General features: G+C 67.5%; 2 protein-coding genes across 7 annotated transcripts; one reads left to right on the top strand and one right to left on the bottom strand.

The window, feature by feature from the left end:
- The first annotated feature begins 1904 nt into the window (after positions 1–1904).
- On the top strand, positions 1905–5629 carry IQANK1 (IQ motif and ankyrin repeat containing 1). The gene is given in 14 exon segments (XM_078071650.1): positions 1905–2051; positions 2905–3141; positions 3174–3240; positions 3243–3310; positions 3408–3453; positions 3456–3598; positions 3670–3795; positions 4174–4418; positions 4420–4606; positions 4802–4910; positions 4999–5092; positions 5168–5302; positions 5364–5435; positions 5437–5629. Coding segments are annotated over 14 exon segments (1869 nt in total).
- A 127-nt stretch (positions 5630–5756) lies between these two features.
- On the bottom strand, positions 5757–24213 carry SCRIB (scribble planar cell polarity protein). 6 transcript variants are annotated; one of them, XM_036105682.2, is made up of 37 exons: positions 23685–24213; positions 22428–22545; positions 22241–22319; positions 22062–22151; positions 21904–21960; positions 21742–21805; positions 21574–21648; positions 21361–21505; positions 20883–21001; positions 20470–20669; positions 20215–20381; positions 20009–20139; positions 19786–19911; positions 18929–19096; positions 18300–18686; positions 17576–17638; positions 17082–17171; positions 16497–16574; positions 15485–15808; positions 15309–15389; positions 14970–15224; positions 14525–14635; positions 14132–14425; positions 13834–14022; positions 9855–9965; positions 9728–9772; positions 9435–9509; positions 8587–8649; positions 7762–7869; positions 7514–7673; positions 7301–7442; positions 7027–7212; positions 6800–6942; positions 6686–6723; positions 6510–6584; positions 6228–6279; positions 5757–6137 (listed from the first exon to the last, which is right to left on the bottom strand). In XM_036105682.2, exons 1-37 carry the CDS (start codon positions 23841–23843, stop codon positions 5992–5994), a joined length of 4914 nt encoding a protein of 1637 aa, XP_035961575.2. In that variant the 5' UTR covers positions 23844–24213; the 3' UTR covers positions 5757–5991. The 6 variants fall into 6 exon arrangements, with proteins under 6 accessions (XP_035961575.2, XP_035961577.2, XP_077928014.1 ...); XM_036105684.2 differs by having other exon boundaries at positions 17576–17620; XM_078071888.1 differs by having other exon boundaries at positions 18321–18686.
- Between the last annotated feature and the right edge of the window lie 342 nt (positions 24214–24555).

The following is a 24555-nucleotide window of genomic DNA, read 5'->3' as shown; positions in this document are numbered from 1 at the left end:
CGGACGCTCAACTGACTGAGCCACCCAGGCACCCATTCCTTTAACTAATTTAAAGATTTTTCCCGCTGTGTTTAGTTTTTAGCAATTTTACCGTGGTGTGCTTTGGTGTGTGTGTGAGTTTCCCTGCTTGTTTTCATACTTATCCCGTTTGGAATTTATAACACATGTCAATGCTGTGACTTGATGTCTGTTAGTTTTGAAAATTTTTCTTTAAACGTTGCTACCTCCTCCCTGTCCTTTCCGTTTGCAACTCGAGTCACCTGTGTTAGACCTTTCCTCTCGTCTCTGCGCCTCGACGCCGACCGCGTTCATTTGCATCGCGCCCCAGCTTACCGGTTCTGTGGGAGCCGTGTCTGTAATGCCGTTAGGTCTACCCATTGGACTCTTAATTTCAGGTTTTGTATTTTTACATTCTTGAACTTCCATTTGGTTCTTTATTATTGTTTCCAGTTCTCTGCCCAGACTTTTTTAATCTGTCTTTTAATTCCCTGAACATGTCACTTGAAGTCTGCGTCTAAGAGCTGCTCATCAGCTCTGTCTGGGTCTACTTCTGTTGTTTACCATTTTCTTCATCTTTCCCTCGTACTGTGTTTCTTCATCTGCCTGATTACCTTCTGGGGGCATACGTTGCATATTAAACATTTTGGAGGGGGCTGCTGGGTCGCACAGCCGGTTAAGCGTCCGACTCTTGATTTCGGCTCAGCTTGTGATATCAGGTCCTGAGACCCAGCCCTGCCCTGGGCTCTGTGCTGAGTGTGGAGTCTGCTTGGGATTCTCTCTCTTCGTCTCCCTCTGCACACCCCCCGACTCGTGGACACACACTCTCTCTCAAAAAAAAATTTTTTTTTTGGAGATATGCCAAAGTTCTGGACGATGTTCTTCTTCAGTGAAGACTTAGTCTCCGGCCAGCATCAGGGCGAGGGGCAACTCCAGAGCGCCCTGATCCCATCAAGCACTGAGTGATTTGCTGCTGGGCCTTCCATTCCCATGAGGGTTTTCATTTCCCAAATAATGGAGTTCTTCAGGATTTCTACCCAATAGGGCTGCCAGATAAGATACAGGGCACTCATTTAGATTTGAATTTCAGATAAACAACGAATCCTTTTTTTGTGTGTCCATCTCCAAAATAGCATTTTGTATTTTTATTAGCTCAATCTGGCAAGCCCAAACCCAAAGCCTTACTGAGTGCTCTGGGTTGCACACAGAGTTTTGTCCCCTTGGTGCTGTGGTCCGCCCAAGCCTTGCCCCGGCTGTTGGCCTCCCTCCCGTGGGTGTTGCCAAGTGAAGCCCCCTTCCGGGGCTGGGGCCACCCTCCTGCACTCCCCTACGGCTTTTCCACCCAGACGTTATGATAGAGTCATTCTGTCCATCTTTCTATCGCAGTCGGTGGGAAGGCTGGGAGAAGTGCGTCCTGAATTTTCCTGAGCTAACGCTAACCCTTCAGAATTCTGTGGACACTGATCACCGACTTGTAACATGCGCTGTGGCTGTGAAATGTGAAGCATTTCAGCAGAGCCCGACTTGCGTTCTGTTTCTAGCTGGCTGCTTGAGGAGCTTTTGTTTTTTTAAGGTTCAACAACCTGGTTAGGATGTGCCCGGTGCCAGTAGTTTTGATTACCGGTATATTTTTTGTCACTCTTAAGATTTACTTCAGGGAATTTTTCTGTATTTTATCTCTAAATATTTTCCGCATTGCTGGTCCCTGCTTCCCAGAGTTTCCGCTCGTTTCATCCACGATCGTCATCCCCACTCCCCGCGGTAGCGCGCCCTCCCTCGGTCTCCTCGTCTGCACCCACTCTCCATCCTGACTCTCCATCCTGACTCTTCCCGCGTCTCTGACCCTGGCTCACTGAACCCCTCCGAGGCTCCTCCGTGACTCACGGAGCTGTCGGAGAGTGGGCTTCATGGCCTGTTTCCGTGGGGCCACCACGCCGTCGCCGTGCTGTCCGCTGCAGTCCGTCCCGCCTGTCCCGCCGAGCGTGGGCAGCGCTGTGAGGCCTGGAGAACTCCAGAAGCACGCCAAGCAGTTCCGAACGTTCGCGAGCCCGCGAGTGCTCGAGCATTAGGCTGTTGAAAAGCCCTGTGGGGAGTGACGCGGAGGCCCGAGAGGCAACCGCCCGAGCTCAGGCGGGCAGAGAGCCCACGGGGTGGGGTGCAGGCGGCGTCCAGAGCTCGGCCTCCGCTCAGATGTCCCACCGTGGCTGGTGTGCGGGGCATGACAGCCTGGGCTCCCTCTTCTGAGTCCCAGTGGGCTGGTGGGTGGAGACCCCCGCTTCAGCCTGGCCAGCCCGGCCTCCACACGTGGCTGCCCGAATGCTAGGGGTGCCTCCGGCTTTTGGGGAGGGGTCCTAGGGGGTGCACGGGACTTCTGTGCTGGAGGCCATCTTCCTCACCACCCCTCAGGTTCCCTACTAGCTCCTCCAGCTGGTCCTCCGCAGCTGGCTCTCCGGGGGCCCCAGCTATGTCCCGGCTGGGGAAGGAGGGTCAGGAGGCCCCGGGCCCGTCGTCTGCTCTCAGCTCAGTTCTCATACCTCCTCCTCTGCTCTCTGCTGGTGGATTAATCCAGTGTGGCCTCCTTTGCAGATTTTAAAGATTTTATTTTTAAGCAATCTTTGCACCCAACGTGGGGCTCAAACTTAAAACCCTGAGGGTTTGTTTTTTTTTTTTAAGATTTTATTTATTTATTTGACAGACAGAGACACAGCGAGAGAAGGAACACAAGCAGGGGGAGTGGGAGAGGGAGAAGCAGGCTTCCCGCTGAGCAGGGAGCCCGATGCGGGGCTCGATCCCAGGACCCTGGGATCGCGACCTGAGCCGAAGGCAGACGCTTAACCCACGGAGCCACCCAGGCGCCCCTGCCTTTGTGGCTTTTAGAACATTTCTGGCCCTTGGTTGGGTGGGAAGGGATGTGGACCTGGAGATGTGGCGCACCTGGTGTGGGAGGCCCCAGTGGCTCTGGACGGCAGCTTGGAGGGACCCCTGCGCCCCCTCGGCCCCCCAGGACCGGCTGCGGAGGACCGAGCGGCCACCGTCATCCAGCGCGCCTTCCGGCGGCTCCTGGCCAGAAAGGAGCCCCCAGCGGCAGAGCGAGGTGAGGCCGGCCTGCGCGGCAGTGGGGGCGGCCGGGGCCCCGGGACTGGGGCGGGGCTCCCTCGGTCCGGGTCTGCCCGCAGGCCTTCGTGGCCCTGGTGCGCAGGGAGCAGGAGGCGGCGCGGCGGCGGCGGCGGCGGGAGGAGAAGCAGCGCGGGCCCGGCTGCGGGAGGCGGCCTTCGACGGCGACGTGGGCGAGATCCAGGCGGTCCTGCGGGGGGTGGGCGCCGGCGGCGAGCAGTGGCGGTGGGCGGGGCGGCCGGGGGGGGGGGGGGGTCCCCGCGCGTGTCACGTGGTCACCGCGAGCCTGCGCGCAGGCGGACGAGCTGCTGACCCGCGAGGGCGTGGGCCGCGACGGGGCGGGGGTGCGCGGCGGGGGCGGCAGCGCGTGGCCCTGGTGGGGAGCGAGGACCGCAGCGCGCACACGCCGCTGTCGGAGGCGGCGGCCGGCGGGCAGCCCCTGGCCATCCAGCTGCTGGCCGAGCGGGGCGCCAGCCCCAACAGCAAGGTGGGCGCCGGGGCCGGGGCTGGGGGCCACGGCCGCCCCCGCGGAGCCCGGCTCAGGAGCCCCTCGCGCAGGGCGCCTTCGGCCGGACGCCGCTGTACCGAGCAGCTTTCGGGGGGCACCTGGAAGCCGTGGAGGTGCTGCTGAAGCTCGGAGCCGACCCCCGGCTGTACGCGGATGACGGTAGCGCGCCGGAGGAGGTGTGCGTGAGCGCGGCCAGGAGCACCCCCTCCCCTGCAGCGGCGAGCCCCTTACCGCTCCTGGGGGGTGTCGTGCGGGCCCCGACGGCTGCGGAAGGGAACTGCAGGGTGGGCCCCGGGTGTGCCGACGGGCAGTGGAACGCCTGCCGGGGGCCTGGGGGACTGGCCAGCGCGGTGTGTGGAGCGAGGAGGGGATCCGGCAAAGGGGTGGAGAGGCCAGGGGACCCGTGGGTGTCTCATTTTGGGGGGCAGCTGCACCATGATAAGGCTTTGGGGCCATGTTTCTGCCAGTTGGCGCCCTTTTTCCATAAAATGGGAGAGCGAGGCAGAGCGTGGCACACACGCTCTGAGCTCCCGGCCAGTGTCGTCTGTGCCTAGGTGGCCCCCCTGGACACCGTGGCTGGTGTGCTGCGGTCGTGGGACCTGAGCCTCACGGAGGCCATGCTCCAGAACATGGAGGCCCAGGAGGCGGCAGAGGCCAAGCGGTGCGGCGGGGGACTGGGGGGGGCAGGGAGGGCCTCTGATGACCGGGCCACCCCCCCCAGCATGAACCTCAACGTCCCGCAGTTGGCAAGGGCACAGCAGCAGCGGCACACACAGGTGAGCGGCCCCCTGGTGCGGGGACGGGGGGTGGGGCCAGGCAGGCCGGCCCTGGCCGCAGAGGGACGGAGCGGGTCTGGAGGGCAGCAGGCCAGCCCGGCCCGGTCCCCGCGCCCAGCTGCAGCAGGCCTACTGTGAGCTCGCCCGGAGGATCGCCGAGCGCGAGGAGTGTGAGCCGAGCTGCCCAGGCCGGGCTGAGCTCGCCCTGCAGGTGGGCTTTCTCCCTCTCGGGCCTGGGCTTCCGGGGGCCCGCGTCCCCTCCCCCCGAGCGTGGGCGCCACCTTCCAGCAGCAGCCCCCCGGGCTGGAATGGGGGCCACTCTCCCCTCCTCAGGTGTCTGGGCCGCCCCACATGGAGGGGTAAAGCCTCGCTCTGAGTGGAGCCTGGGGCCCCTCGTCTCCCGCAGGCCATCAGGGACACAGAGACCCAAGTGGACCGGCTTCGGCTGGAGGCCCGGAAGGCCGAGGAGACGCTGGCCATGGCCAGGCTAGAGCTGCGGGAGCAGACCCAGGAGGGTGGGCGGCGCTGGGGGGCCGGGCCCAGGGAGGGGGATCAGGGATCGGGTCCTCCCGTTGGCGCCCCGGCCCGCTTATGACTCCGCAGGGGAGGAGGTGGGGCCCGGGCTGAAACGCCAGGTCACCGAGCTGCACGACGTCCTAATGAAGGATGTGGGCGACCGGATCCACGCCGATGGCCGGTCAGTGGTCAGGCTTGAGTGGGACAGCGGGCGGAGGGTTTGGGTGGGCAGCGGTGACCTGGTGGCCGCTCCCAGGTGGCCTCTTGTCATCGACCCTTCGGGCCAGGCAGCCACCTTCCTGCGCTACCAGGACACCAACTACATGGACGCGGTGAACCCTGCGCACCTGCGGCCGGACAGGATCCGGCTGGCACTGCTGGGGGCGCTCAGGTGAGCCGGCGGAAGGCGGGGCCCCTCGACCGGGCGCCTCACCCCCCGGCCTGCCCCGCAGGGACGGGAAGCCGCTGGTGTTCGAGCTGCGCGAGGCGGCCCTGCTCCCCGTGCTGCGGCCGGGGGCTCCTGGAGCGGGAGGGCTGCCTGTCGCTGCCGCGGCCTGCCGACGAGCCCGAGTACAGCCCCTCGCGCTTCCAGGCGGCACACCTGGGGCACTTCCGCGTCATCTTCGTCACTGGGGCCTAGTGGCCGCCGGCCGAGCAGCTGCAGCTCCCTGTGTGGGTGCTGCGACCCCCGGGGGCCCCTAGGGCTGAGCCCCAATAAAGCTTGGGCCGCCGGCCTCGGGGCCTGGGACTGCCTGCGTCCTGTGTGCACGCACCAAGGGGGGAGCGGGGCGCGGGGGCCCAGCCTTGCAGGGGGCGGTGGGTAAGACAAACGGACAGACAGGGGGTAAAACGTAGTCAATTTTATTCTTCTTAAACCACAAAATAGAGTCTTTGGTTGTACAAACGTCACTAGTTACAGTCTTGCCAGCGGGTCCCAGCTGGGGAGGGGGCAGTTAGTCAGCGGCCGGAACTCCTGAGGGGTCTCTTTAAAATGCTATCACCCAGGTTAAAAGACTCGGGGCAAGGGTGCTGGTGCAGCCGGCAGGGCCCCGCCCAGGTCGGGGGGCGGCACCGGAGCCCCTAGGAGGGCACAGGGCCCAGGCCGCGGCGCCCGGGCCGCACGGGGCGGCGACTGCTGCACAGAGCCATGTCCTCAGCGCCCACGGCGCCGGGCGAGGGCCGGCCCAGGAGCACCATGGCCACCTCTCCGTCCTCCTCCTGCGGGCCTGGTGGGCGAGGCAGGGCGCGCAGTGAGCGATTCGGGGGGCGGGGCGGGCACCCTGGGTGCACCCTGAGGGCCGAGCCTGCCAACTCACCAGGGCTGGGAGATGGTTCCAGGGACCTCAGCTCCTCAGCAAAATCTGGGGACTGTGAGGGGGAGAAGGGTTAGGTCAGGACTGCACCCCAGGCCTGCCTGGAGCCGCCCCCAAGAGCCCGGGTGGGGGTCCCCGTGGCGCCCTGGCCGAGGACGGGAGCTGGCTGGGGAGGCCCCGCGCCCACGAACAGGACTCGAGACAGGCAGAGAGAGAGAGGGACAGGCCCGGGGGGCGGGCACAGGTGCAAAGCTGAGCGCGGCTGGCGTGTGGGCGGCCCGGTACCTGCATGTCATAGACAGGTCTGGAAGAAGGGAGGGCTGCAAAGACCCTGTAGTCAAACTTGCTCCCAGACAAGGCCTTGCAAGGACAGCGTGAGGGAGAAAGAGAGCGTGAAGAGGGGGAGGGAGGGGGAGTCTGGGGAGGGGGTTCAGGGCAGGCGACAGCTGCTGCCTCCTCACCAGGCGTCCGGGGGAGGTGCTGGTCTGGGGCCCGAGGTCTGGGGGGACAAGAAGGGGGCGTTGGGAGAGGTCTGGGCCGCGGGGCGGGCCCCCCACCTCTGCCCGGCTACAGACCTTCCACGGGAGTGGGCGACGGGGTGGGCGCGGGCGAGGGGGCCTCGGCCAGCCGCTCCAGGGGCCCGCGCCTGCTCCGGCCCTCCTGGGACTTGCTGAGGACCATCTGCGCACGGAGGGCGTCCTGCTCCAGGGACTTCATCCTGCGGGCGACCGGGAGGTGGCGCTGGGCGGGCGGGCGCGGCAGCGGGGGTGGGATAGGCCCCCCGGGGCCACCAGGGCCTCACCTGGCTGCCCTCCACAGTGCGCGCTTCTCGGCCTCCAGGGCGCGCCGCTCGGCAGGGGACAGAGCCCGATCAGGAACGGACAACTCCGGGCTCTGAACGCGGAGTCGCTCCTGATGGCGCCGTTCGGCTTTGGCTGTGCGCACCGGGGCGCCGCCCCCAAGGGGCTGCGGGGATGAGGGGCTGAGCCTGGGGCGGGAGACAGGGCAGGAGGACCAGGTGGGTGGGGTGCCGCGGGCACGGGGACGCCCGGGAGACGTTCGGGACTGCCGCTCACCCTGGGGCAGGGCCGGCCCAGGCTGGGGGCTCGGGTTGCTCCTCCTCCTCCTCCTCGGGGGCCTCCCCGTCCAGGTCCAGGGTGAGCCCGCTGTCCTCCGCCTCCCGCATCAGCTGCGTCCTCTTCTGCTGCAGCTTTCGGGCTGGGGTGGGGGTGGGGGGTCAGGTGAGACCCCGGCCCAGGCCCTCCCCACCTGCTCCTCTGGCCACCTACCTTCCTCCTCCTGCATCTTCCGCAGGTCGTCGGCACCCACCAGTGACACGCGCTTGGGGGGACCCTCGGCCTGGGGCACCCGCACCTCCAGTTCAAAGTACTTCTGCCGCTCACGGAAAGACAGCTGCTCCGGGGAGGCCGTGGGCCCGGGTGCGGGGGGCTGTGGGAAGCGGGTCCTGAGACCCGGCCCCTCTGGGCACATGCCCCAGGCGCACGCGCGGGAGAAGGGCGGGCTGCCCACCGCGTACCTGGGCAGGGGTGTCCTGCGGTGGGTGCGGGCCAGGTACGGCAGCGAAGGTCCTGTAGGCCTGCTTCACGTTGGCGGGCAGTGCATCGGGGGAGGGTGGGGATGGGGGCTAGGGAGGGGGGCGCGTGTGAGCCGGGGGAGGACAGCCATCCTGGCTGCAGCCGCCACCCCCCCAGCTGTCCCCACCAGCTGCTCTGACTCCCGTGTCCTGTGGGTCTGAGCACTCACAAGGCGGGGATCCCCTCTATCCCTGGGGGCCACGGAGCCCCCCGGCCAGGCCCAAACCAGTTTTCTCAGCAAAAGGCAGGGGCAGAGACCAGAAAGAGGGATTGGGGTTCAAGTAAGGGGATGGGGGGATGGTGGCGGAAAGAGACCTGGAGCCGGGGGGGGGGGGGGGGGGGGGGGTGGACGGGGTGGGTATCCAGGGGCACGGGGCCAACACTCACCTGTCTGTCGTCTGCTGGGAAGGGGCAAAGGCTGGGAGCTGGCCCGTGCTTACCCCCTGCTGCAGCGCAGCGAGGGGGGTGCCCATGGCCTGGCCCTCCCGTGCAGCAGACCCAGGGAGCCTCAGCAGGACCAAGCTGGCCCCCAGGGACTCATACACAAGCAGGCAGGTGGCGGTGACGCATCCCTGACCACCCAGCTCTGTCTGCCCAGGGGCCACAGGGAGCCCCCAGCCCCATCGCCGACCACCCCCCACCAGGGAGGCGCTCCCGGGCCGTGCCCTCAGTCAGGAGTGGCAGCTGGAGGGGAGCGGCTGTCCCGTGGCCCCACCTCCCTTGGAGGAGGGGGCGCTGCCCTCCACCCTCCCCTGCTGGGCACTCACCTGCTGGCAGCTGGGGGAGCAGGGGCCCTCAGCCATCTTCCCTCCTGTCGCCCCAGACAGTACCTGCAGGGGTCAGGCAGTGCCGGGGGAGGGTCAGGCAGGGCTGCGGCCCCAGGAGGAGGAGTTCTGCTTCTCCGTTCCCCTGTCCGTGAGCAGCACCCCCACCCCGGCTACCCTCCCCATGTACTCTGGAGGGGTGTGAGCCAGGGAGGCCCCAACTCTCACCTGCCACCCCACAGCTAGGCCCCCCCCTCCTGGGGGCTTCCCACTCAGCTGCTTGTGGCTAAGGGGCCAAGGTCTACACTAAAGCCCCGGCACAACCCCCCACCCCGCGGAGCCCGGGCAGTGACCACTCGCCCTCCTGCAGGACTTCTGAGCCGCGGCCGGCTGGGCACAGCCTCGGGCAGGGCTGTTTATGGCTCTCGGGGGAGGGATGAGGCCCACCTCTCCGTCCTGCCCAGTGCCCCCCCAGCTGTCAGCACTGGGCCACTGCCCACCCCCCCCACCCCCCCCAGTCTCCATGGCTTCTCGAAGCTGCTCCAGGCTGTTCCTGCCCGATCCCATCAGGACCCCCAAAGGTTCCGGTGGCCTCGAGCTGCCTGTGCTCCCCACTCCCCAGCCTGCTTGGTGACTCTGAAGGGGAGGGGGGCTTCCCAGGAGCCCCGAGGACGAAGAGGGACCCGTGTCAGGTCAGGACGCAGAGCTCCAGCGTGGGGGCCCATGGCCCCCGCAGACCCTGCCTGCAACCTCCGTGCCCTGGGGTCTCAGTGATGAGCGGGGGCTCAGACAGGGGCAGGACGGAGCTAAGATGCGCAGACGGAGAGCAGGCCAGTGACTCGGACACTGACCCTCTGCGTGCCCCCAGCGCTGGGCACGGCGGCCAGAGTGCGGTAGTCCAGCTTGAGGCTCTCCAAGCTCCGGCCCTGGGGAGCAGAGTCCACACGGGGGAGGCTGTGGCTGCACCCAAGCGGGGGGCCGGCAGAGGCTGCCGAGAGCGGGCTGCAGCCCCCTGCCCCCTGCACTGGGTCCACCCTGCGCCCTGCAGCGCCCCAGCGGGGAGGGGGCAGCCGGAGCCCAGCACCCCGGGGCCCGAGCGTGAAGAGAAGCCCCGTGTGCAGGGCAGGGGCGCCCAGTCACTCACCACGGCCTCTAGTCCCCACTGCGGGGTCTGTCCCGGCAGCTCCTTCTGCGGGCAGAGAGCACACAGTCAGGGACCAGCAGCCTTGGGCTCCCCAGCCCCGCGGCCGCCGGCTGCACGTGGTTCTCACCTTGCTGGGGCCCTCGGGGCTCAGCTCCCGGTCGATGGAGGAGATGCTCTCCAGGCTGTTCCGGCGGCCGAGGCCTGCCGCAAAGGGGTTGGCAATGACGCCCGGGGACACCTGAGGACAGGAGCAGGCTGAGGGCAGGGCCCCCCGGTCTCCAACGTCCCCTCCACAGGTAGGCTGGAGCCCCAGCTGAGGACCTGCCAGCGACCCACACAGCCAAGGCGGCCTCTGGGGTGGGGAGGCCTGTGACGGCGCCGCTGGCCACGCAAGCTAGCCAAGGTCATGGATGCACATCATGGGCGCCGGGGCCATTCTGACGCATGGCGGGAGGCAGGGGAGGCCGACCGTGGACACTGAGCCGCGGGGTGCTTGGTGGCTGTTTCTGGAATCTGCAGCGCGAGCACCCAGAAAGGACTCTGAAACAAAGGCCACAATGCAGGAGAGACCCAGCGGCTCCGAGCAAGGGAGAGCCCGCTGCCTGGTGGCCGGGACCCGGCAGGCAGGGCGGGGGACGGAGGGCAAGAGCGTGTGGCCATGAACTGTGCCTTGACCACAGACTCGGAAGGTGAACACAGACAGAAACAGAATGGCTCTCTCCAACCTCACGAGAGACGAGGGGGATAGCTTGGCCTTGACCGACAGCAGGAACCAGAGTGGGGGCGGCACGGGAGACCCCCCCCACATGAACGGCCCCCACTGATGGGGGGCGGCTGTTGGTGTGGCCGAAACACAAACCCAGTGCAGCTGCCGTTCAGAAAGGCCAAGTGAGAGAATGAATGAGGGGAGGGAGCGGGGTAGCAGCCCCCCAGAAAGCAAGGACAGGAGGGGTCCCCTGCAGGGAAGAGGGAGCTCAAGGCCGGAAGCACGCAGCAGACACGGGGACGCTGTCACGACAAACGGTGCTGCTCACAAGGTGGGTACGACGACCGTGAGCTGTGGACAAAGACCCTAGAGATGCGGGCTCGGCAGGGACACGCGGGAGGCCCAACCAGCGCTGGGATTCTGACAAAAGTAGAAGATGTAGCGAGAGACACTAAGGAGCCCACCTTCCCGACTTCTGGAATGCCCCAGAGAGGTGGGGCCCTCAGACCAGGGAGGACGGCAGACCACGGCGGGGCCGAGCGGGCAGCATGCGAGGCAAGGCCACCACCTGGTTCCTCTCGCCAGAGAAGGCCACGCGCACAGGGAAGGGCTGGCCCGTGGGGCAGGACGTGAACGCATGCTTTTGCGCAGTTGGAGACACTCACGCGCTGGCCGTGAGACGTCCCGAGGCCGCGAGCACACCCAGGGCCCAGATCTTGGCTTCTAAATACCACCTTCCGCTAAAAGGAACCAGTGCTCCTTGGAGAAGCGGGACGCAGGGCTGGGCGGGAGAGAACGGGCCGAGCGCAGGGTGTCAGGTGCCAGGAAGGAGGCTGCTCACGGGACGCTGAGCCACGTTAGAAGGGCCGGCCGGAAGCCGGGTCCGGGGCACAAAACCAGCAGCCACAGCGACAAACCGCCACCCGTGAAAGAACGCAGAGGCCGGAGAGGGGCAGTAACAGCAAACGGGGGAGTCCCACCACGGGGAAGGAAGCCTCGCCCTAGCAGCGCAGAGCCAACGGATGAACGCGGAAGGAGCCACGAATAGAACATGGCTGTGGCCCACGCGCCAGACTGATGCAGCAAACAGCACGGTGCTAGCGCTGGCGGGTGGGGACGTGCCCAGGAACGGGATGAACACTCTCGAAGTACCCCCACAAAACACATACTAATTCCAAAGGGGAAAGAGCCACTTTGGGGTGGGGCAACCCGGGGACAGCCCTATGGAGGCCGTCGGCGACGGGCTGCGCCGCCATCCGTGTGGCGGTCAGCAGCCCTGGGACAATCTGCATGAGGTCAGGGTCGGGGACACTAGGGAGATGGGGCGACCAGACGCCTGTGCAACCCTGGACCGAGCCCTCTGCTATGAAGGACACTGTGGGTCAGCTGGAGAGTTAGAGAGGCGTACACAGGGCCTCTGAGCAAGACATTCTATGGCCTGTTCTTGCCACTTTTTTCCAAGTTTAAAATTATTTTACGTATTTGCTTGTATTTTGCACAAAGAAATAATAGGGACACGTGGGTGGCTCAGTTGGAAGAACCTGCGATTCTTGATCTCGGGGTCATGAGTTCAAGCCCCACGTTGGCCGTGGAGGCTACTTACAAAGTAACAGTACAAGCTCACAGCTTCTCTCTAGAAACATCCACAGCCCAGGCTCCAAGTGCTGCCCGGCCCGACTGGGCTCTCAGGGCCAGGGTTCCCTGGAAACGGCCGGCTCCAGGGCCAGGGCAGGAAACAGCTGGATACCCGCTCACTCCAGAGAGCAAGGAAGCTGTCGAGTGACAGGTGTCCCACTGGGCAGACAGCCGCACACCCGACAAGGGCACAGTGTGGCCACAAACATCAACAACATACGGACCCGTGAATTCAGCAAGAGAAAAACACTCCAGCTGCCATCTCCGGAGATCTCCAAGACCCCAGCTTGTTCCTGAAAATGCGGACAAGATGAAGGGAAGGGAGCCTGGACGGCGTGGCTGGGGGGAGGGGCTCCTCCCTGCAGGCAGCTCTGCAGAAGGTGGGAGAGCGATGCACAGAGGACAGACCGGAACACCCCCCCAGTGCGGGCGGTGAGGGAGGGCTGAAGGGGAAGGTGAGTGAGGACACGGCCCAAGCACCGGCTCCCTGGGGAAGCCAGTGGAAGATGTGCTTGGGCAAGTGTGAGCCGGAAGCCAGAAGGCTTAGATTTCTAAAGCCTCAGAGAAGCCCTTCTTAAAAAGTAAAAGTGACAAAAACATTTGTATCCTATGAAACAAGAGGCTGATACTCAGAAGGTGAAAGAGCGCACGTCAGTTATGGAAGGACAGAGAGACGAGTCCGAGCGCCCAGGCTGGCGGCCGGGGTGGGGGGCACGCAGGGTCAGGTCACCCCAGGGCGCCTTCCTGCACAAACTCCCTAAAAGCCAAAGACGGGCTCCCAGGCTTGCTGGCTGATGTGCTGGGAACCCCCGGATAGCCACCCGCGGGAGGAAGGCACACGTGACTCGGGGAGGGACCGCCAAGACATCCAAGTGTGCGCACCCCCCCCGGAACTCAGTGGATGTTCGCGCCCTTCACTGCGCGGCTGTTTTTTTCTTTCTCTTCGAATAAAAAGCTTTAAAATCAGTAAACGTACTGATTGAAACACCTCTAAACGCACGGATGAAATAGCCAAAAGGTAAAGGCTTCTCTGGACCACCCGGTCTAGCCGTAAGTCCTACGAGAAATTCCTCCCCGGAAACCACCAGGGTTCCCTTGAAGATGGAGGGAGATGTGGTCGTGGGCGTCCGGGCCGGAGTGAGGGGCGCGAGCGCAGGCTCCGTTCCCGTCGGCAGACGACACCCAACGAAGGACGAGCCCTCACTGGTAGTAAGTCACCAACCCAGAGACCCACCTCGCACGGGCCGACCTGCGCTGACCGGCCTGTCCCTCTGCAGGTGAGGAGTGTCAGTTACGCCCAGGGGCCCCAGGGACAGCAGTGGAGAAGGCGGGACAGCGTGGGGACAGTGGGACCCTCCTGAGCAGAGGGGACGCCGAGGCTCAGAAGCCAGAGTCGCTCACTACGCGGGCCGGGCTGAGGGCCGGGCCTCTGGAGCCCAGTCCTGGTCCTGGCCGCCGGCCCTTGCTTTGGGGGGCCGGGCAGGACAGCTGGGCCCCCCACATGCCCCACCGGGGCTTCTGCTCTGAGGTGGAAGGTCCCGGGAGCAAGCTGTCTGCTGAGGGGCTGCCAGCGGAGAGGAGCGCCTGCACGGGCCGGGGGTCCCCGCGCGTGTCTGCAGGAGCGGTCCCCAGGGGCCGCAGCGTCGCCGTGAGCCTGGCCCGGAGGCTGCCCCGCCCCACCCTGCAGACGCCGCCCACCTGCACGGCTCCATCGCGCCCCCGCCCTCACGCGCCGCCTCGGGCCGCTGGCGGGACAGGCACTGACCTCGGCGGGGACAGCGGTGGCGGTGTCAAAGCCGTCGCACACGAGCACGGTGAGCGTGTCGCCGACGCCGCGGAGCATCCGCACGGCCTCGCCGTGAGTCAGGCCGAGCAGGCTCTGCTGGTTCACCTCCAGCAGCCGCAGCCCCACCCGCAGGCGGCCATCGCGCCCGGCCGCGCCCGTGGGGCTCACCTGCGGAGACCGGGGCCTGGAGCTTCCGGACCGGCCCGGCACCTGGGCCCTCGGCCCCCCGCCCCCCGAAGAACCCAGTGGGGCGGGTCTGGCCGAGGGGGGGCCGCACCTTGGAAATGAAGATGCCCTCATCTGTGGGATCACAGGGGTTCCCTGCGTGGCCCTTGGCGCCGCCTCGAATGCTGATGCCCAGCCTCTCCCCGGGGGCCTTCTGGATACAGAGCTCCCGCATGCCCGGGGGCGGGGGGTCCCTCCGCACGAGCAAGACCAGCTCCAGGCAGGGCCGAAGCAGGGCACTGACCGCCTCCTGGTGCGTAGCCTCCCGAATGTCCTGCCCGTTCACTGCCAGGATGCGGTCCCCAACCCGAAGGCCGCTGCGTGCAGCCAGGCCCCGTGGGAGCACCTGTCAGGAGAGGACGATGTTCCGCGGGCCGGAAGCCTTGCTGCCCCGTGCCCAGGCTGGACCCTCCTAGCACGGGGACGCCCGCGGGGCCTGCTCTACCTTGGAGATGAACACGCCAGGCTCCTGGATACCAAACGGGTGGCTGGAGTGATCGGAGCCCCCAACGATGCTGAGCCCCAGAGGGCCCCCGGCTCTCGGCAGGCAGATCTCCTGGGGATACCGAGGGGCTGGCTGGAATGAACCTCTTGGAGCAGCAAAGGGGCGCCTCTCCAGCCCAGAGGGTGTACGAGCCCCAGGTGGGGGCAGTCAGGTTATTAGGGATGGCGGGGGGGGGGGGTCCCTGACACATCAGAACACACAAGCACATGAAAGGCCACACGCAGACGGGGCGACCTATGGAACAGACCCATAGGGGCCTGGCGCCAGAACGGAGAGCGCGTGAGCACCTGCTTTCCTACCTGGAGGAACTGACGCCCCAGACCTGAAACTTGACGGGGGGCGGGGGGGCAGCAGGGCACAGGCACGGAGAGGCCTGGGGTCTTACCTCCACTGGGTACGGCCCCTCCAAGGCAGCAGCCAGCAGGCTAGAGGCCAGCCTCAGCGGCCCAGAGTCCCCAGGGGTGGCAGTGACCACGGCGGTGGTGGCTGCAATGGGGGGTGGGGGGGAGTGTGGCAGAGGGCTGGGGGGAAGGGGCCCCCCGGCCTCCCGCTCCAGCAGTAGGGCGATGGTGGGGGAAGCGGCGGTCAGCAGGGAGACGGCGTGGTCGTGCCTGGCCTCAGTCATGTCCACCCCGTTGATCTGCAAGAGTGTGGCCAGTCAGGGTGCCCTGTGGGGTGAGCGGAGTGGATGGGGCAGTGAGCAGGCCCCGCTACCCCCACTCACCGAGAGGACACGGTCGCCAACCTGTAGAGTGCCCGCCCGCTGGGCGGCGCCCCCCTCCGCGATGCGGGAGATGAAGATGCCCTGCGGGGGGGGGGGGGGAGAGCCAGGGGCAGTGAGTCTAGTCCCTTCAGGCCCCCCCCGAAGCACGCCCCGGCCCCCTGCCGCACCCGCCTCACCCCATCGCCAGCCCGGTAAGGCGTGGAGCCTTTCCCGCCGGCGATGCTGAAGCCCAGCCCCTTCTCGCTGCGCACAAGGCAGGCCACGTGGCGCTGGCGGGGGGGCCCGGTGGGCTCCGGCGGGGGCAGGGGCAGGCGCAGGCCAGCTCCCCGCCGCTCCCGAGGGCTGTAGTCGTCCTCGGGCCGCAGAGGCGTGACGGTGACCGCGTTCTCGGGCTCCACCATGCGCTCCCGCCACAGGCGCATCTGCACGGTGGTGCCGGCCCCCCGCAGCGCTTCCACAGCCTGGTGGTGCTCGGCGCTGTGCAGGGCCACGCCGTTCACCTGCGGAGCGGGACACCTGTCCGAACGGGGCCACGGCCACGCGAGGGCTCTGCGCATGCCGCCCGCCCTGCCCCGACGGGAGACAGGAGGAGAACGAGCCGCAGGACTCCGGGCAGGCTAACCAGCCCCCAGACTGCGCGACCCCGGGGGTGGGGGCGGGGCAGGACGCGAGCCAGGCTGACGGGAACACGGGGATGCCCTTCCTGCTGGTCCTCACCTGGGTCCCCAGCCCTGCAATCCCCCGCCACCTGTCCCTCATCCAAGTAGTCCACGACTGACGCCGCCCAGGGTCACTGGGCATCTGACCCTGTGACTCCACCGACGCGGCTCCGTGACGCTCCCTCCCCTCAGCTCTCCCTGCCGTCTGGGCCGCGGCGGCCCCCCCCAGAAGCTGCGGGGCAACCTCAGCCCTGCCTGGGCCAGCACCCGCCTGGCCCGACAGCCTCTGTCCACGGCCCCCTCCAGGCCCCGCAGAAAGGGCCGGTGGCCCTCAGACTCCATCCTGGGGCGTCAGTGATTAGCACAGCACACAGTCTCCCAGGAGCCCCCCGACACAGCTGCCGAGGCTCCAGGGCACGACTAATGCCCCCCCGCCCAGCTCGCTGGAGGGCTGACCACCTCCCCAGGTGACCCTCTGCCCCCGACACAGCCGGGGCCGTGTGGAGCCCCAGACGCGTCACTGACTCACCTCGAGGAGCTTGTCACCCACTCGGACGCCCGCCCGGGCTGCAGGGCCCTCCTCGGACACCCGAGAGATGAATATGCCCTGGAGAACGAGTGGGAGCTGAACAGAGAGAAGGGACAGAGGCCGTGGAGGGGACCCCTGTCCTGCTGGGGTAGCAAGGCCTGGACACCCCCTACAAAGCCTGCAGAGACCCCAGGGCATGGGAAGAAGAGAACCGGGCCTGCGGCCACCTGGGCTGGCTCACCGCTGCAAGTCCCACGTGCCGCGGAGCCCAAGGCCACAGGTCAACCTCCTGGGACGATCTGCAACCCCAAACCCAATAGAGGCAAATACGGGAGAGAAGACAGACTGCCACGGAGAACTCTGGCACCCCCACCGGCTCTAACTAAGCCGCCTGGGTCGGTCCTGGGCCAGCAGTCACGGCCAGGCACCGGGGGGGGCAGGGAGCCCTGAGCTTGAGCAAGTGCCCAGAACAAAGTGGGCTGTGAGGTCCACAGGGTGGCACAACACCCTCAAAACCACAAAAGCCTCTTGGAGAAAAGGCGGGGATGCGGGGAGAGGGTCCCCGAGGCGGCCACAGCTCCTCACCTCGTCGTCCCCCTTATAGGGCGTAGAGCCCTTGCCGCCAGCGATGCTGATACCCAGGCCCCCCGTCTGCCGCACGATGGTGAGCGTCAGCTGGAAACAGAACAGACCCTCGCTGTCTGGGGGCCGCCTGTGGGCCTGGCAGGGCACGGGGAGGGCCTGGTCCCGTCCGGCAGCCTGGGCGGCCCCACGCAGCACAGAGGGGCTGCACAGGGCAGGGCACAGCTGCATGGGGGCCCGAGGCCCTGCCCCACCTGCACATGCCGCCTCGGCACCCCCGTCCAGACTGGCTGCCTCCCCCAGGCCCCAACTCCACGTCTGTCCGTCTGTGTCAGAGGCCCGGGAGGCCCCAACCCTGAGAAGGTGGACAGAAGCTCTTATGGGGCGGGGTCCGCACAGGCGAGCAGGGCGGGGGCAGGAGGCGCGAGAGCCCGCAGCCCAGGAAGCAAGGCCAGCAGCCCGGGACCCAGAGCACGAAGCAGAGAGCGAGTACAGACCTCTTCCTCCTCAATGCGTGCGGGCTCTATCAGCAGGTTATTGGCCTGGTCAAACGACACCCCCTGTTAGGACGGGACCAGCGAGGGCATGCAGGTGAGCTGCCGCCCGCCACCGCCTCACCCGGCCCCGCCAAGAGCAGAAAGGACAGGAACCACCACACCAAGCTCCCGCAGCCTGAGCACCAGCCCCTCCCGTCCAGTCTGGAAGTGTGGCCACGTGGGGCAGCCTCAGCTGGTCGGGGGGCACCCCACAGCGGGCTGAGGCCGAGCCTGGCTGTCCTGGGCCCCTCAGCTGCCACAGCATCACGCCCGTGCTCAGGACAAAACCTCGACATCAGATACACGTGGAGCGAGATGTCCCCAGGGAGCAGGCGGGACCTCTCGTGCGCCCCTGACGGCCACCTGACGGCCAGGGACAGGAGTCGCGTGAGGGTCCACAGTGGGCCCGAAGGCCAGCTCTGAGGAGGACCCGAGGAAGGAAGAGTCCAGGCGGTGATGCAGCCGCCAGACCCCGGGGCCCGTCTGAACCCAACCCAGGAGCACCCTGGAGTCAGCAGCCCTTGGGGGTGCCCTCCACCCCCCAATCCCCCGGCCCCTGGCAGCCAGACCCGGGACGTGGGCCCAGAGCCGCTGGGCGAGCCGCCGGAGACCCGGCACGGACCGCGGCCTGACGAGGAGGGGCCAGGGCAGCCCGGCTCGAGCGGGTGTGTGAACGGGAACCCACCTTGATGGACGGCGCCGACACCAGCGCTTCCTCCTTCTCCTCCTCGGCCACTGCCGCCTCCTCCTCGTCCTCCTCCTCCTCCTCCTCGTCCTCCTCGGCCTCCTCCTCGGCCCGAGGAGCCCAGGGCGCGTGGGGGCCGTTGTGCCAGGCCGCGGGCCCCACGGGGCCCTCCCCGTCCGGCGGCGTCCCCTGCAGCAGAGCCACGACCGCCTCGGGCTGCGGCAGCTTGGAGATCTTGAAGTGCTTCTTATAGTGAGGGGTGTCCTTGCGGATGAGACGCTGTCGCCCGCCGGGCAGGGGCCAGGGTGCCGCGAGCTGCCCCTCCTCGCTCTCGCCGTCCTCCCCGGGGGGCAGCAGCAGCGTGTCCTCCGCGAAGCGCACCGTGGGCTGCGGGAAGCCGGGCATGAGCACCGCGGCAGGGCCTGCCCCCGCCCCGAGGGCCCCGGCGTCCCAGAGGCGCCAGACACCGTGCTCGGGGCCGGGGAAGAGCCCGCAAGGGAACGTGTGGGGACGCACACGGCTGGCAGAGGCCCAGCTGAGCTCCGGAGGGGAGAGCCCGCCCGGGAGGCCCAGCCGCACGCTGACCGGTCCTGCCCACACGTCTGCTCAGCCTCTGGCGCGAGCCTCACCTCCTCGTAGGTCTCCTCCGCAGCCTCCTCCTGGGTGTTGGCGGCGGCTTCCTGCTGGCTCAGCCCCTGGGTTTCGGCCAGCGGCCCCTCGGGTTCACCCTGGGAGGCTGTACCCACGGACGTCTGCGAGCCCTCACTCAGACCAGACCCGGTGCTCAGCCTCTTGTCCTGCGGCCGGGTGGGCAGGGGGTCAGTGTGCAGCGCCCCGGGCGGGCTCACCCCTGCACAGGTGGGGGCGGTGTGTCCCAGCCTCGACACAGGCCGTGCACAACCACAGCTCCATGGCGCGGCCCCTCAAAGATCTTCCCCACACAACTGAAGAGCAAGAACCAGACGAGCTCCCAGGAGAACGGCAGCCTGAGAAAGCCCCACGGCCCCGACGGGAGCACGGCTCTGCAAATGCAGCTTCACAGGGTGGGGGGGCCTGCCCTACGTCCCCCTGTGTCACCCTCAGGATCCCAAAGCTTCCCCTAGCCCTTGTGGCTGCAGGCCTCTAAAGGAGCAAGATTGGGTTTGCACGCTCTGGTCCCAGCTCCCTACGCCGAAGCCGATCCTGCCCCCGCCACCCGCATGCGGACCCACGGGTCTCGATCTCCATCGCCTATGCCACCGGGAACGCGGCCGCAGCCGGCTCCCCCGCGCCCCTGCCCCGCACGCCCACGCCACACGCTCTCCCGCGGCCACCCCACAGCCCTTCGTGACATGGCCCTGCCCCGTGGAGAGCACAGCACGCTTGGCCCCGGACCCCTCCCCCCCCCCCCCGGCCAGCCCGGGCCCCCAGAGCCCCACAGCCAGGATGACAAGACGCCCAGGGCTCCCGAGAGGTGCAAGCCTGCCGTGCGGGTTCCCACAGGCACCTCCTCCAGGGGTGAGGGCGGCCTGGACTCCGGCCGGCGGGCGTGGGCTTCGCCTCGGCGCTCCTCGACACCCCTCTTCATCACCTTCAGCTCGCTGGGGTGAGGCGTGGCCCGACGCTGCAGGCCCTGCAACGTGCACGAGGGTGCGGGGTGGGGCAGGGCAGGGCAGGGGTCAGGGGAGGGCAGGGAGGACGCAGCCCACCCAGGCAGCCCCCCGCCATACCCGCTTCTCAGCAGCAGCTCCGTCAGCATCGTCGCCGCACGCGGGGACCTCCAGAAACTGGATGACGCTCACGCGGCTGGGCAGGGCCTCGCTCCAGCTCTCCGAAGGGCTGCCCTGCTGCCCCGGGGCCTCTAAGGAAACCGAACGTCGGCGGGCCTGTCTGAGGCCGCACCCACCCCGGCCGCAGCCACGGTCGCCGGACCTACCAAGGCTGGGCGGAGGTTGCTGCGGCAACAGGTAGCAGGTGAGCACCTTCTCGCCGGTCTGAGCGTCGTCCTCGGTCTGGAACCGGAGCATCGGCTGTGCCTGGTTCTCAGCCAGCCATAGGGCCTTGAGGTTGAGGTGGGTGAGCGCAAACGGCAGACTCTGCAGCCTGGCGGCCGGTGGGCACGGTCAGCTCAGCGGCGGCCGGTGGGCACGGTCCGCTCAGCGGGGGCCGGGCCGGGCGGCTGGGCACTCACCGGTTCCCGGCCACGTCCAGCACGTGTAACTCAGCCGTGTGGGCGAGCTCCGGCGGCAGGGCGGCCAGGCGGTTGTCCCGCAAGGAGAGAACGCTGAGCGCCACGCAGCCTCCAATCTCTGCTGGCAGCACCTCCAGACGGTTCCGGTCCGCGTTGAGGTTGGTCAGCTTGGTCAGCTTCCCCAGAGAGCGGGGCAGAGCCTGGCCAGGAAGAGGGAGGGCCAGCGGTTGGCAGAAATCCGCTAGGGTTTGGAAGGAGAGGGGCACCCCTCAGGGCAGTCTCCAGCGCCCATGCGGCATCACCCCCCGCCAACTGCTTCCTGCCAATGTCCCCCCATCCAAGCAGACAACCAGGACCCACCACACGGCGGCCCCCCAACCTCGCTCCCCCGGTCCCGCCAGGCCGGGCCGTACCGTCAGCAGGTTCTCCGTGAGGATTAGCTCAGAGAGGTTCTCACAGTCGCCGATGGCCTCGGTCACCTCACAGAGCCGGTTCTGGTCCACCTTCAGGATGGACAGCTGCTTCAGCTGACCTGGGGTCGGGGAGACGTGACGACAGGGCCGAGTGGGGTGGAGGGCCCGGCTGCCCATGCAGCACCCAGCTCGGAAAAGCCCCACCCAAGCCCAGGGCAGCACTCCTCCCCGCCGCCTGCCCCGTCCTCCCCAGCCCCAGAGGGGACAGCTCTGCACACCCGCGTGCCCTGCCCCGTTCGCCGTCCACACCCTGCCCCCACGAGACGCCTCGGCCCCTCAGGTGCAGCACCCAGTCACCCCTCACCCCAGCGTCCTTTCCCCTTCTCGGGGGCATCTCTCAGGGCCCTCCCCCCAGGGCCCCCTCTAGGCCAGGGTTCACCACCAGCCACGCCCCTCCAGCGCCCAGGCTGGGGCTGACCGATGCCATCAGGAAGCCGCTGCAGCGAGTTCTGGGACAGCAGCAGGTCGGTGAGCAGCAGGAGCCCGCCGAGCTCTGCGGGCAGCTCCTCCAGCCGGTTTTCCGACACGTCCAGGCATACCAGACGTCGCAGGTTCCCCAGCTCCTGAGGGTGGGCACAGAGGGTCAGGGGACGGCCAGGTGCCAGCCAAGGGCTGCCACACCCTCACTCACCGGGGGCAGTGCTGACAACTGGTTCCGGTCCAACCACAGCTCACGGAGGTTGGGCAGCGCCCCGAGGGTGTCAGGCTGCAGCAACAGATGGGGACAGAGGAGCAGGGTCAGGGGACAGCCTGAGATTCACCTGCCCCCCGGCCCACGACGGCCCCGCCTTCTCCATACCAGTACTTCGAGCTCGTTGCCTCCCAGATCCAGCTGTTCCAGCTTGACCAGGAAGGACAGAGACCTACAGAACAAACAGCAGGTTCTGCTGTGGTCGCGTGGCCCAAGCCCCCCAGGCCCGCGGCTCAAGCAAGTGCTGGAGAAAGACCCGCGCCCACTCACGCAGGCAAGGACTTGAGCAGGTTCTCCCGGAGCTCTAGGGTCACCAGGTTGGCGAGGCTGAAAAAGAGATCAGGGTGGGGAGTGAGGGAAGCAAGGACAGTGGGGAGAAAGGGAGGAGTGGGGCTGAGCCGAGCACCCCTGCCCTGAAGGGCACGCACTTGCCCACATCCCCGGGCAGCGCCTGCAGGGACACGTCATTCAGCGCCAGGTGGGCCAGGCTGCGCAGCTGCGTGAAGCCGTCGGGGAGCCTGCGCCGGAGGAAGAGGGACTCAGGTGTCCAGAACAGGCTGTGGGAGCCCCGCGCCCGCCACCGCCCCCCACCGCGGCCACCACCCACCTAGACAAGGGGTTCCCGCTGAAGTCTGCGATCTCCAGAGCCTTGCAGAACTTGATGCTCTCCGGGATCTCAGGGATATCTGTGACAGGAGAGGGCTCACCGTGGAGACACACCCAGAGTCCCCAAGAGCCCAAAGCCCTTCCTGCCACCCGTAAGCTCCACCCCAGCCCTGCGCTGGGCTCCGCACCGTTCCGGGACACGTCCAGCTCCACCAGCTGCATAAAATTGGCCACCTCGGGGGGCAACCGCTGGATCTCGTTGTCACTCAGGCCCAGCTTGCGCAGGTTCAGCAGCCGAAAGAAGGGCTGTGGGCAGGAAGTGGGCTCAGGGGAGGACAGACCCTGTAGGAGAGGGCCGCTCCAGAGCAGACACGAATTCACAAGTCACAGACCCCGTGGGCCTCTGCCTGCTCCAGGCCACACAGGAACCCAGGGTCCTGCCTCATCACCCCCGTCGGCAGCAAAAAAAAAAAAAAAAAAAAGGAGAGACAATCGTGTACCCACACCTGCCTGCACTTCTAACTTCCTAGCTTCTGCCATCTGGTGCCCTGACATCACCTCAGACACCTTCCCTGCCGCCATCTTCCCATAGGACGGACCTCACGTGCCCAAAAGTCATCTGCTCCGGGCTGGGTGGTTCTCCGGTCCTTTCCCTGGGTGCTCCCGCAAGCCTCCACTCGCCACCTGCAGCCTCTTCTACCCACCCAGGAGGGGAGCCTGCCAGGGCCCACAGTGCCTTCTGCCACGGCGCCCAACCACCCCGGCCCGAGTCTGTGGCAAGAACTTGACAGCTAGCTACAAAAAAAAAAAACCAAACTCGACAAAAGCAGTGAAGCGCCACAAGCACAGGTAGCTCTGAAGGCTCCTGGAAACAGCGGGGGACAGAGCCCTCCCATCCAAGCCCAGGACGGGGGGCGGCACTCAGCCCCCAGGCCCTGGGCCACTTAGCACCCTGTCTCCAGAAAGGAAGTCCTTTTATGAGCTGCTTCCTTCAGCGTCTTCTCCAGAGCGGCCTTAGAAGGAAAGCAAGCTGGGCAGGAGGCGCGACAGCAAGGAGAGCCGGAGAGCCTGCAGACCTCAGACCTACCAGGGCCAAGGATCTCTCCGAGCGCCCGCCCACCCCACCTCAGCCCCCGAAGGAGAGCAGGCCGAGGCGAGGGCTGGGCTCCCCGCCTCCGGAGCAGCCCAGCAGGTTGGTGTCCACCTGCCAGACCAGGCTCACCGTCCCCTGCGTCCACCCCGTCCCACCTACCACGGCCGCGGCGCTCGCCCCACCGCAGCTCTCCTAGGCTGTGCCCGGCCTCGCCACTCCCAGGCGCGCACCTGATGACCACTGCCACCTGGTGCCAGCACCCGAGATCGGTGAGGAGGGTGGGGCCGGCCAGCCGGCGCCCGGAGCCGGCCCGACCCCGCCGCCCGGTGCCCAGGTGCGGACGGCCGCTCACCTTGGGCAGCTCGCGCAGCTGGTTGGCGTCGAGGAGCAGCTCCTCCAGGCTGCGGCTGTAGCGGTAGATCTCCTCGGGCACGGCCTGCAGCGAGCAGTGCCGCTTGTCCACCGACTCCACGTGCCGGTTGCAGCGCCACAGCGGGATGCACTTGAGCATGGTGCGGGCGGGCGGGCGCGCGGCGCGGGCTCAGGCGCGGGCTCGGGCGGCGGGCTCGGCCGGGGGGCGGGGCTCGGTCCGCATGAGCGCCGGGGCCGGCCGGGCGGGGGAGGGGCGGGGCGGCGGCGGCGGCGCAGGGCCCGGGCCGCGCTCGGAACGCTCGGCCCGCGGCGGCCGGAGGCGGGGTGAGGGTGTGTGTTGGGGGGGGAGAGGTGGGGGCCGGGGGCAGGGGTGGGCGCGCGGCCCGGCCGGCGCTCAGGCTCTGGGGAGGCGGCGGCGCCGCATCCCGGCCAGCCCGCTCGTCCGCCGCTGTGCCGCAGCCGGAACAGCCGCCGCTGCCCGCCGGACTGCCCCGCCGACAACCGCCGGCCGCCGCGCAGCCCGCCGGGAAGCCGAGGCCCGCCCTCGCCGCCCATCGCGGCCGGGAACTGCAACCCCCACAAGGCCCCGCGGCGCCGGCGCCTCCGAGAACCCGTAGCGGCCCCGCGCACAGCCTGCCGGGAAGCTCCGCTCCGTCCGCGGGCGCAAAGTACGATGGGACATGAAGTCTGCGTAAGAACCGGGCTCCCGCGGGCTGTCCAGAGGCTTCCTGGGGCCCCTCCGCCCCGGCCCCCTCCCTAGGGTCGGCCCCGCGACCCCCACCGCGGCCGGCCAGCCGTCCCCACAACCCGCTCCATCTACAGGCTTCTCCCAGCACTCGGCGGGAACAGGT

The sequence above is a fragment of the Halichoerus grypus genome, chromosome 5 (genome assembly GCF_964656455.1).
Source record: "Halichoerus grypus chromosome 5, mHalGry1.hap1.1, whole genome shotgun sequence".
Classification (NCBI taxonomy): Eukaryota; Metazoa; Chordata; class Mammalia; order Carnivora; family Phocidae; genus Halichoerus; species Halichoerus grypus.
The sequence above is the reverse complement of the archived record's forward strand: the minus strand, read 5'-3'. Positions and strand labels throughout refer to the sequence as shown.